The sequence below is a fragment of the Leopardus geoffroyi genome, chromosome D2, assembly GCF_018350155.1.
Source record: "Leopardus geoffroyi isolate Oge1 chromosome D2, O.geoffroyi_Oge1_pat1.0, whole genome shotgun sequence".
Taxonomy (NCBI): Eukaryota; Metazoa; Chordata; class Mammalia; order Carnivora; family Felidae; genus Leopardus; species Leopardus geoffroyi.
The window spans coordinates 42,324,779-42,337,601 of NC_059334.1; the positions used below are offsets into that span (position 1 = coordinate 42,324,779).

The 12,823-nt window shown below is 37.8% G+C and overlaps 1 protein-coding gene across 10 annotated transcripts in view; it reads left to right on the top strand.

The window, feature by feature from the left end:
- The window catches only part of NRG3 (neuregulin 3), a 1,060,953-nt gene that overhangs the window by 1,029,563 nt on the left and 18,567 nt on the right, over positions 1-12,823 (top strand). For all 10 annotated transcript variants that reach the window (XM_045437860.1, XM_045437862.1, XM_045437863.1 and 7 more), the window contains exon 6: positions 942-1,068. In XM_045437860.1, coding sequence (XP_045293816.1) covers positions 942-1,068 — 127 coding nt within the window. The remainder of the gene's footprint in view (positions 1-941; positions 1,069-12,823) is intronic.

A 12,823-nucleotide genomic window follows, 5' to 3' on the forward strand; every position in this document is an offset into this window, starting at 1 on the left:
AAACAACGGTCACCCCACATATGCAGGCAGGAGTACCTCACTCAGAGTCCAGAGATCGAGAGCAATCTCAGCCTTCCCACTGAGAAGCTGTGGGACCATGGCAAATGGTTTGACAGTCCCAAGTGGTGGTTGAGGTTACACAGTATGCAACCAGCTGGGCTGGACTCACATCCAGGTCCAACACTTAGTAGCGATATGACTCTGGGAAAATGATTTCACTTCTCTGTGCCTCAGTTTTCTCATCTGTTGAATGAGTATAGGTTCCTGCCTCATCACACAGAATTACTATGAAGAGTAAGTGGGTTCATACACGGAAAGCACTTAAAATGATGCCTGGCACATAGTAGGTGGTCTTTCAAGAGTTAACTATTTTTGCTGTGATTTACCAGCTGGAAATAAAAGTCTTCACATTTGGGACTAATGGTAACAATAAATGAGCTGTTTCTGAACTGCAAGAGAAAACATACAGAATACAGTATATACGTAAGCTATGCAATCAAGCTATGCATGCTTATAAATGTAAATATAACAAATATAAATGTAACTCTGCAAGTATGTTATATGTGGCTGGTAGCTCTAAGCTTCAAATTTTTCCCCTAGTTACTTCTTCAGAGCATTTCTAATTCTTGCAGTTGATCACCAAGGGTTAGGGACCTCTGCATCCATGCGGCCCAGAAAAATTCATTACGCTTATCCCTGCCTTTGGAGTGCCATTGGGTGTGAATCTCCGGGTGTTTATGGATAATACCAGTTTCTTTCCAGATTAGAAGCTATCTAACAGGGTTGGCGTGTTGAAAATGAAGGAAGGCTTTCCTTTATTAACTGAGTTCATCCAGCTTTAACAAATGACAAACATACATGTTGGGAACAAATGAACCCCCCAAATACAAACAGAATAAATTTGTGTAACTATTTATGCATGTATTTATTTAAACCTGCAGGAAACAAGCTAAACAAATTCAAGAGCAGCTGAAAGAACCACAAAATGGTAAAAACTACAGTCTCAAAGCATCCAGCACAATGGCAAAGTCAGAGAACTTGGTGAAGAATCATGTCCAGCTGCAGAGTGTAAGTTACCTGTTTATACATCTGTTCCTAGAGCCTGTCTCAGTGTTTCCAGTTCAGGGGGGATGGGATGCTTGGGATCAGATGTGTGTGTTCTTTTTGGTATTTGTAGATTTTTCTTTAAGTCACTTTGCAGTTCTGTGTGTGTACATGTCCACGTGTACAGGCTGAAACAGAGAAAACTTAAATCTCAGCCCTTGATTATATTCTGCAATATAAATTCATCTCTGAAAGCAAAAAGAGCTCCAGTTGTTTGTTCCATAATGACTTATTACATTCCTACTGTGTCAGAAATTGTGCTGGGCACCAGGAATACAATGCTCCCTACTTTATGGGAACTTATCTGTGGTAAGGGGCACAGACGCCAGAACAGAGGAGGTATGTGGGCCGAGATGGTTGACATTGCAGTAGGTTGGAGAGTAGACCAAAGAGAGGGAGGGAGATGGGTGGGTGCAATGTTCATTGTATAGTCAAAGAACAAAGGACAAGAGACTAGAAAAAAACAATAAAAGTAAAACCATGGAATCCCAAGAACGTGTACTATATTCCAGCAACTCCAAGGTAAGGGGTGCAAGAGAGGTCAAAGGTAAGACAGGTGGGAAGTGAGACTTGTATTCCCACAGTCAGTGCTTCCTAATACCGGGGCTTAAATGGATACCAGAATTTGAAATACAAGCTCTTTGAATCTTACATTCTTTCTAATGTTATTATAATCATTTCCGAGATACATTGCAAAACACTTAATTAACGACAAGCACATATCATCTAAGACATACTGAAATATTCCTCTCAGGGTAGCAAATTCTTTGCCCCTGTATAAGATTGCACATCCAGATTCCGAGACACAAAAGGAACAAAAGCCATGGTATAAACCTAGGATTTGAGTATAATAAGCAATCACCCAGGACACATTCATGCCCCTCCCAATGCATAAATCACTGAGAATTTATACATCATTTGTGATTCTAAAAAATCATTACCCAAAAGTCACCATTATGTTATGCATAACAGATGTACTTAGATGTTTAATGTGGAATTCATAAATCGGAATTGCTTCCCAGCCAAATTTTGTTAAACTTGTAATCATAGTTATGTGGGGACTGTTCTCTGAAACAGAGGGAATGCTTCTGCTAATGATTTTTGAGTATTATCTCACTGCCCTAAAACAAATGCAGGAGCAGAGGCTTTCAAGTCCTTTGCAACTGGACCTGCTGAAGATAAACAAAGCCAGCCACTGGTTAAAATAGTAAGGGCAGGTTTTAATCAGGAAGAGACTACTGCATTATGAAAGAAGGTCCAGCATGAACTGAACTCAACTTCAGTTTGTACAGAGGTGACTGGTTGTTTCAAAGGGAGAATGAAGGAATGGGGTGGGGAGCAGAAACCGTGGGGTCTTGGCAGAGTCAGGGAAGTGAAACAGTACAGAGATGATCAGTGTGCATGCCAGTTTCGTCTGTTAGCTGGCAGTTAATTGAGCTTAGGATTCTGTACTTCCACAGAGCGGAAGGCCGACATGCTATCCTTCCTAATGATTACGTTTCAAAGATATGGCTTTCAGGTCCCTGAGAAAGAAACTCCCTTAGGAGTTTGTAGGAGATACACACACATCTCAGAATGACAAAGGGTGGTTTACAATTGTAAGTCCTTTTAAGGGAGGTCAGTGGCCTTTCCTCCAGCATTGGCTAGAGCTACCAGCAAATTCTTTGGGAGGCTTTGAGTTTTTGTTTTTGTTTTTGTTTCTTAGGCAGACTTTTTAAGGAAGGTTAGGACTATTCCAGGGGCAAAGCCTTGAACCTTTAGAGACTATATTAGAGTTTACTCAAGACTTTTGGTGCAGGGATGATTGAGTGAAGTCATTTGTGCTGGGAATCTGAAGTTTTGATAGGCCAAAGTTAAGGCCTAGTAGAAAAGAGGGCTCAGAGGAGCCTGTCTAGAGTTTGGTTGGGAGTAGTCTCGGTCAGTCCTGATGGATTTTACAGGGTTGCAGCCAGAGCACACACACAATTTTGTATCCTCTGTTTTCACCAAACAGATGATCAATAGCATTTTCTGTCTGCTTTATGCTCTGCACAAACTCATTTGGGAGATAGCATAATTGTCTACAAAGTGGCCACATCACAATGTCCTCGTCCTTCCCTCCTTGTAGACATTCGTGTTCTTTCCTGTGGTTTACTATTAAAGGAATATTAAGATAAACTCCTCACTCATATGCTCCACCACCCCTCGTTTGACTGCAACTATTAGGATTAGAATAACAAGAAATTACAAAGCATAGAGGTTCCAAAACTTAAAAGATCTTTGGGTGCATTGGCTTTTAATTTCTTTCTTTCTCCCTCTTCTCCCTTCTCCAGCCCACCCATATCCACAATTTTGTATGTTGGCAGAGGGAAGCAGACCGTGGGCTCAACTGGATCATTCTCACAGGGCCTAAGATAAGATGTGGGAAAGTGTCTTTTTATATTCATCCTGTTTTGGATACAGAGAATATATATAGGACATTTTTTCCCTGAGTTGCAGTGTGGTCAGCTAGGACAATACATTTCAAGGGATCATGAGTTTTAGATTGGGCTGGGAGTGCAGGCAGAGAATAGATAGGAGAAGGAGGCATTTAAGGACTCTGAAAAAGGAGAGTGAGGTGCATTGAAGAGACACAGGAATGCTAGCCATAGCATTCTACGCTTTGCCAGCTTGGGCCCAAGGGACTGCCTGAGAAGGTCCCTTTAACCAGACTAGACTAGAATGAATAAGTTGCTTTCCCAAAGGCACATATCAGTTTCCGTGCTAGAAAGTAACATGGGTCACTAGCAGCTTTGTTATACTTTGGTCAACATTTCTTTTGCTAACTTAATAGGAGAAAATGTTTTCTGTTTTTTTTTTTTTCTAATTTACATTTAACTATTTGAGAGTGTAGTACAATCTCAGTCCATATATTTCTAGTCAAATTTCCAGTTTGATGAATTATGTCCTTGCTGATACTCTTGCTCATAATTTTGTTGTAAGAATCAAATAGCAATTTGTAGTTTTTCTTGTCATACGTTATGGGAGAAAACAGTAATGGAGAGTATATATCAATAGTACGTTGAAAAGGAACAGAAACTTTTAAGATTTGCTTTCCTTCAGTGTTATGCTCAAGATATACAAGGAGAAGTATACAAGGACATCTATACAGCTGGAAGCCAGGTAACTCTAGTCTTAGAGCAAGCAGTAATCTAATGTGTGGCTCAAAATTTCTGCATGAATAGTAACAAGCAAATGTATTGAGGAAAACTTAATAAAGCAGTTTTTCTTTGTAGGTCCATATTTTTTTCTTTTGGCAAGATCTAGGAGGCAATACCAACGTCGATGTTAAAAACAAACAATGATAAATGAAATCGTGACAATCATAATAGCAAATAACATGTATTGAGTACATACACAGAATAATACTAAATAATAGAGAGACACTGACTCACTTAGTCCCAACAACGACTACTTAATTTACACCCACTATGTGCAGAAGAGGAAAATGGGACTCAAAGCTTAAGAAAGTCCGTCTCTATCAGACATCCAGTGAGTAGCAGAAAGCCCATCTCACATCTTTATAACTCAGTGCTTTAACAGGGGGCAGTGTTGCCCCAGAGAACTTTTGGCAAAGACCGGAAAGACTTTGGGTGTTAAAACGTGAGAAGCATCTCTGAGCAGAGGGCAAAAGTGCTGATAAATATCAGAATGCCCAGAAAATTATCCTTCCCAAATGTCAAGGGCAGTGAGGAAATCCAGAGTCCAAGGTCCAAGCTGCATGGTGTGTCCCTTAGGAAATTCTGAACACCTAGCATAGGAATTCTATGGTTATTTCTACTACACAGAGGGTGGATGGGTTATCCAGGTACACTATAATCCTTGGAGGGAAAATTTCAGAGTAGGACACCATATCAGGCAAATCTGTCTTTATTTTATCTTGAATCCCAAGTTAACTACTTGAAATTCTTTGCAAATTGCAGTGTTTAACAAATGAATAGTCTGCGTCTGGCATTCCCTTAAGTTCATTAAACATTCATGGGGAAGGGTTTCACTTTACAGTCATTTAACAAGATGTGAAACACCTAGTCCAGTGAAGCAGCATCATACTCTGGAAACACTCGACTCAGAGGCTGCAGAACTAGACCTGGCAATGCCTCACAAGCACCTAGCGCCTTACCATCATTTACAAAATGAAGTATTTGTGACTCAGAGAGATGAACTGACCTCATTTAAATGTGTCCTGGAGAAGAGAGAGAGAGAGAGAGAGCGCGCGCGCAAGCGAGCTGGGGCTAGCATTATAATCTCTAGACTGGCCAAGGGAGTGACACTTCTCAGCATGATTCAGGGATGAGAAAGAGAAGTCATTAAAAGAGAGATGATCCAGTCTTCTCTCTTAAAATCAAGAGAAAATATATGTAAGTGAAAAGTTAGGGACTAAAATTATATACCCCTTCCCACCTTTTTTTCAATAACCATCTTAGGAAAGATAGTTTATATGGGAGGAACATTCAGTGAGGAAGAATTGGAAGATAATATTTGCATCCATAAGGAGAATAATAAGAATTTAATGCCTAACACAGCCTTGATAATTGGCAGAGAGAGGCATCCATTTATTCTGTAATACTTATTGAACACTTCTCTATGCTGTGCACTGAATGAAGAGCTTGAAAAATACAAACAGAAGAGATGGATCTTGGCCTCAAGGAGCTCACAGGATAGTGGTAGAAACAAGAGCGTAAGCATACACAGCAGTTTTTCTATGATGTAGACACATTAAGTCAATGTGCTATTAGAGAATGGAAAAGGACATCCGGAATTGTCTGGGGGAATAATAAATCCTGCCCAAAATATGTGACATAGGAACAGAGTTCCTATCAGAAGTTCTGATATCTGAAGTTCATCAGATAGTTTGAAGGGGGTTGGTCAGAAGAGGTAATTTCTTTATAGCATGAATCAAAGTTAACTTTGAATAGTTCTAGTCTAAAACCTGATGTCTTGTTTTAAATATCAAATTTTAACTTGTTGATTCATTATAGATTCATACATTCACCTATTCAAATATACATTAAATATTTAGTAAGGACTAGGCACTATATTAAGGACAAGGTATACAATGATAACTCTAAATGACAATGTCCTTACTGATTATGATAAGTGATAGAATCCCACAAACAAATGTGCCAAGGCTTCCAGTCAATAGTGAACAGTCCCATCAGAGCTTATGGAAGGCGGGTCTGAGAGCTGATCTGACAATATGGTAATAGCAAAGAGCTCTCTCAGAAAACAGAATGATAATGACACATGCTCAATTCACCTAGCTGAACGGGGCACTTGGTTGAGGTGGGATGGTGGGTTGTAGGTGGTAGGGGTGAGGAGGAGTATTTGCTGTGCCCAGTGTGTGGAAAGAGTGTTTCCATGGAAATGGGTTGAAGTTTGACTGCAATTGTATAGCTCTTCCTGCTTGGGATATGGTGCAGAAATTCCCAGCATAACAGCTGGAGCCAAATTGTTTTTAATTACTTGCATAAGAAATCACACTTTGAATTATCCCATAACTGCTGATTTTCACCGTGCTCTGGGCTCCTAAGTCAGACTTCTAGTAAAGAACTTTTTGAGACAGACATAGATGACCTGGGAGCAATGCAGAGAGACAGACATTTAAAACCATTTAAAGGGGCGCCTGGGTGGCGCAGTCGGTTAAGCGTCCGACTTCGGCCAGGTCACGATCTCGCGGTCTGGGAGTTCGAGCCCCGCGTCAGGCTCTGGGCTGATGGCTCAGAGCCTGGAGCCTGTTTCCGATTCTGTGTCTCCCTCTCTCTCTGCCCCTCCCCCGTTCATGCTCTGTCTCTCTCTGTCCCAAAAATAAATAAACGTTGAAAAAAAATTAAAAAAATAATAATAAAAATAAAACCATTTAAAAATAACCTCCTTCCTGCCTTTATTGCCTGGGGTTCCAGACCAGGTGATTATCAGCTCTGTCATCATTGCTTTCCAACACAGACATGCTTTTATTTAACCTTCTGACTCCTGCTGCGTGCATTGGGCAGACCTGGAAACAACATCGTTGCTCTACTTCCAACATGCACCTGCTTCATTTGACAGGTCTATTGATTTCAGCGCACCATCAACAATGTGTTAGGAGCAAGGCAGGTGATGGTGCAAACAACAGTGGATGTCCTCAGCACGCAGAAGCAGCCACAAGGTGGGCTTTCAGGAAAGCCAGTCGGGTTGAGTGCTTCCCTAAGAGATAACAGTATTGACCAGGGCCTCTGTGCATGATTAAAAGGAAATTGTTTCAGCTCACGTTGAAAGGGCTAGTGAAAGGACTGAGGCATCTCCTTATGAGGTATTAAAGTGACATTTTGTACATTATACTGAATGAGATTTTAACAAAACATGTATACACACAAAAAGTCAAGATCTGCATGAGTGCCAGGAAAGAACATGGAATCAACTACCATCTTTGTAACATTGTACAGAAATGTTAATGGAAAGAACCAGACAGGTAGCTTTTTGGAGATATTATCTGATGGATAAAATTGTGCAGCCCATAACTCCTTCCAGGGATGGAAATGTATAAATTTTGGAAGGGGCCATAATAAATGCTTTCAGCACAGAACATAAAATGTCCAAAGGCTATAATCCTGGTCAGCTAAGCTACTTTTAAGGAGGTTGGTGCAGACTAGCTGTTTTGCTGAGTGGATTATACACCTTCAGAGCCTATAGCTGAAAATAAAGGGAGGCTCAGTCTCCAAATAATTCTTCTCTTCCTCCTCCTCCACCCCTTCCTCCTCCTCCCCACTCCTTCTTCTTGTTCTCATGTGTGTCTTTTGCTTTTTAAAAATTCTTTTATTTTTTTATTTTTAAAGTAGATTTTCTTTTTGGGAAAGTTTTAGATTTACAGAAAAGTTGCAGAAATAGTACAATAAGTTCTCATATACCCTGTACTCGGGTTTTCCTATTAACATTGTACACCCACATGGTACATTTGTTAAAATTAAAACCCACAGACAGGTATTGTTATTAACTCATATCCATAGTCTATTCAGATGTCCTCAGTTTTTACCTAATTGCTTCTGTTCCAAGATTTCATCCAGAATGTCATGTTACATTTAGTTGTCATTTCTTGTTAGGTTCCTCTTGGCTGTGACTGTCAGATTTTCCTTGTTTTAGTGGCTTTGACAGTTTTTAGGAGTACTGGTCAAGTATTGTGTAGGATGCTCCTTTACTGGCATTAGTTTGATGTTTTCCTCGTGATTAGATTGGGGTTATGGGGTGCAGGGAGAAGGACAACAGACATAAAGTGCCAAATCATTTGCTCATACCAAAATCACACATTATCAGTTTGACTTAATCACTGTTGGTGATTCCGTTGTCCTCTGAGGTAATAATTGCTAGGAGTCTCCAGTGTGATGTTACTCTCCCTCCCCTTTCTATAGAGTTCTCTTTGGAAGGAAGTGACTCTGTGTAGCCCACACTTAAAGAGTAGTGCTCCCCGTTTGTGAAGGCAGATTGTCTACATACATTATGCGGAATGCTACTGCAAAGAGTTTATCTCTTGTTCCTCATTTATTTATTCCATTATTTATCTAAGAGTCTGAACTTACGGATATTTATTTTATACTTTGAGTTATAATTCAATAAATACTTTTTTCTTATTTTATATCAACTTCTTTCAGATTTGGCTTTGGTGTCTCTTTCAGTTGGTCTTTGTCTCCTTTTGATATGTTTAATCAATTCAGTGTAGGTTTTTTGGAGGTTTTGGTTTTGAGTATGTCCTTTCTTCTAGGCCCTCTCAGCAGACAGATCAAAGATATATCTAGCAACCAGATAGTGCTTATGTCAGTGCTTTTTACCTTTAGTCTACAGATTCTACTCATTTCCAAAGTTACTTGGGACAGCACATCCCTGATACCCACCTCCCATTAATGTTCTTTCATATGTTTGTAATACAGTTCATTTCTCTTAGTAGTCGGTATGCCTTCCTGGGATCTCCAGATCTCCTAAATGATACTTATTTTGTTAAGAGATAGATTTCTTTAATAGATATAGGGCAATTAAATTTGCCTATTTCCACTTGTGTGAAATTTGATGACATGTGTCTTTCAAAGAACTGGTCCATTTCAACAATATATTATGTTTGAGGGCATAGAGTTGTTCATAGAGTTCCTTTATATTAACCTTTTTCTGTCTGTGGGAATAGTAGTGATGGCCTCTCTTTCACTTCTGTTATTGAAAATCTTTTCCTTTTGTTTTTTATAGTATACTTATTTATTTATAGAGAGAGAGAAAGCAAGTGAGGAAGGGGCAGAGAGGAATAGAGAGAACCCCAAGAGGTTCCACACCACCAGTGCAGAGCCTGATGCAGGGCTCAAACCCATGAACCGTGAGGTCACAACAAAAGCCAAAGTCTGATGCTTAAACGACTGAGCTACCCAGGCACCCCTCTTTCCTTTTTTTCTTTTTTTTTCTTTTTTCTTGTGTTAGACTGACCAGAGGTTTATCAATGTTACTGATCATTTCAAAGAATCAGCTTTGCTTTTGTGGATTTTCTCTATTCTTTTCCTGTTTTCAATTTATTAATTTCTTCTCTAACTTTTATTACTTCTCTTCTGCTTGTTTCAGTTTTAAATTACTCTTCTTCTTCTGGCTTCCTTCAGTGGAAATTCAGATTACTGATTTTAGATATTTCTTCTTTTCAAATATAAGACTTTAATGTTGCAAATTTATCTCTAATCACTGCTTCCTGTACCTCCCACAACTTTTGATATGTTGTATTTTCATTTTCAATTAGTTAAAAATATTTTAAAATTTCTCTTGTGACATTTTCTTTGATCTTTCTATTATTTACAAGTATGTGGTTTAATCTCCAAATAGATTTTGGATTTTCTGTCTTTTCCCTATTGATTTCTAGCTTAATTTCAATATGGTCTGAGAATATACTTTTTATGATTTCAATTTTTTTTAAATTTCTTAAGATGTATTTGATGGCCAAGAATGCGATTTATCTGGATGAATGTGAGCTCAAAAAACGTGTAGTCTGCTGTTTTAGAAGTATTTTATGAATATCAATTAGATGCAGTTGATTGAACATGCCATGTGGCCCAACTATATCCTTAATGATTTTATGCCTGCTAAACCTCTGTTACTGATAGATGTATGTTGAGCTCTCCAAGTATAATAGAGGATTTGTCGGTTTCTCCTTGAGCTTCTACCAGTTTTTGCCTTATGTATTTTGATGCTCTGTGGCTAGGTATATAAATATTAAGAACTGTTTTATCTTTTTTGGATAACTGGCCCCCTTATCATTAGGTAAATGATACTTTTTAAATATTTCTTTATCCCTAATACTTTTCCTTGTTCTGAAGTCTTCTTTGTCTGAAATTATTATACCTACTCTAGCTTTCTTTTGATCATTATTAGTATAACATGTTTTTATCTCCTCTGTTACTTTTATCTGACCTATATATTTAAAGTGGGTTTCTTGTAGACCACAGATAGTTGGGTTTTGTTTTCTCATACAGGCTTTTAATCTGTTTTTTTTGTTTTGTTTTGTTTTTTAATGTTTATATATTTTTGAGACAGAGAGAGACAGAGCATGAACGGGGGAGGGTCAGAGAGAGAGGGAGACACAGAATCTGAAGCAGGCTCCAGGCTCTGAGCTGTCAGCACAGAGCCTGACGCAGGGCTCGAACTCAGACCGTGAGATCATGACCTGAGCCGAAGTCTGATGCTTAACCGACTGAGCCACCCAGGCGCCCCTAATCTCTGTTTTTTAATTGATGTATTTAGACCATTCATATTTAAAGTGATTAATGATATAGTTCAATTAATATCTTCCATATTGATAACTTTTAAATTCTTTGCACCTGTTCTTGGTTTCTTTTGTTCTTTCTGTTTCTTCCTTCTCTGGTTTTAGTTATTTAGTATGATTCCATTTGTTTTCCTCTCCTAACATCCCAATTATACTTCTTTTTATAATTTGTTAGTGGTTACCCAAGATTTGACAATATGGATTTACAATTAATCTAAGTCCACTTTCAAATAGCACCTTACCACTTCATGGTTCATCCAGGTATTTTATAACAGAGTATCCTCAATTCCTTTCTCCTGTTCTTTATAAAATTGCTGTCAATCATTTAATTTGTGTACATACTATATCAAAAATATATTATTATTTTGAACATTTTTCTATTTGATCTATTAATAAGAAAAATAAAATATTTTAATGTACTTTTTTTATTACTTCTAGGCATTTTTCCTTCTTTATGTAGATTTGAGTTTCTGATCTATATCATTTTGTTTCCCCTTGAAGAGCTTCTATTAAGGTCTGCTGGTGACGAAATGCCTCAGTTTTTTGTTTGTTGGTTGGTCTAGAAAATCTATATTTCTCATTTATTTTTGAAAGATAATTAAACCAGAGATATATTTTCAGTTTGTGTTTTTTGTTTTATTTTCTTTTTAATTTGAGAGAGAGAGAGAGAAAGCACAAGCAGGGGAGAGGTAGAGAGGGTTGGGGAGAGAGAGAATCCCAAGCAGGCTCCATATGGAGTCCAGCTTGGGGCTCATTCCCATGACCCAGGGATCATGACCTGAGTCAAAATCAAAGAGTCAGACATTCAACTGATTGAGCCAACCATGACCCCCTATTTCTTTCTTTTAACACTTTTATTATTTTACTATTGTCTTTTCTTGTTTGAATGATTTCTGGTTAGAATTCCACTGTATTTGTTTATCTTTTTCTTCTATAAACAAGGTTTTTATTTATTTTTTTAATTTTTTACTTTGTTTTCAGCATTTTATCTTTGTGTTTTTTTTTTCTTTCTTTACTTCTTTTTTCCTTTTAAAAATACAGTTTGAATATGATATGCTATGATATAGATTTTTTTTGGTATTTATTCTGTATGGTCTTTTGGTATTCTGTGAGCTTCTTGTATCTATGGTTTGATGTCTGTCAATAATTTTGGAAAGTTCTCAGTCACTATTTCTTCAAATTTTTTTCCTGCTCCATTTTTTTTCTTTTCTTTTAGGAACTCCAATTATGCTTATGTTATACCATATAAAATTATTCAACAGTTTTCAGTATTATCATTCGTTTCCTTTCTTTCTCCCTTTTTTTTAATATTCAGTATTTGTTTTGTGTTTCATTTCAGGAAGTTTCTATTGAATAATAGTCAAGCTCCCCTGATTCTTTCCTCGATTGTGTCCAATCTAATGATGAGCCTATCAAGTGCATTCATTAGTTATGTTACAGTATTTTTTATTTATTTCTAGATTTCTAGATTTACTTTTGAATATTTCATAGAGTTTCCATCTCTCCACTTACATTACTCATCTGTTCTTGCATGCTGTCTACCTTTCCCTTCACAGCCCTAAGCATAGTTATCATGCTTATTTTAAATTCCATGTCTGATTATGCCAACACTTTTATGGTACCTGATTCAAGTTCTGGTGCTTACTTTGTCTCTTCAGACTTCATTTTTTAAATATACGTATATGCTAGTATGCCTTTAGATTTTTTTGTTAAAAGGTAAACGATACGTTGAGTAGACCTCAGGTAAATACATGTTTAGTGTAGGTTCTATGTTAATCTGGATAGCAGCTGGGTTTCATTTAATGTTTGCTTTAGCTATAGATGCCAGGGGCTTTAAAATCAGCTAATGTCTTTTATTAGTTTGTTTGTTTTGTTTTTAGTTGTGTCTTTGGGTTCTCCTAAGAACTCCTTCTTAAATAGAGTGTGTGTCTTATAATTTGTCAG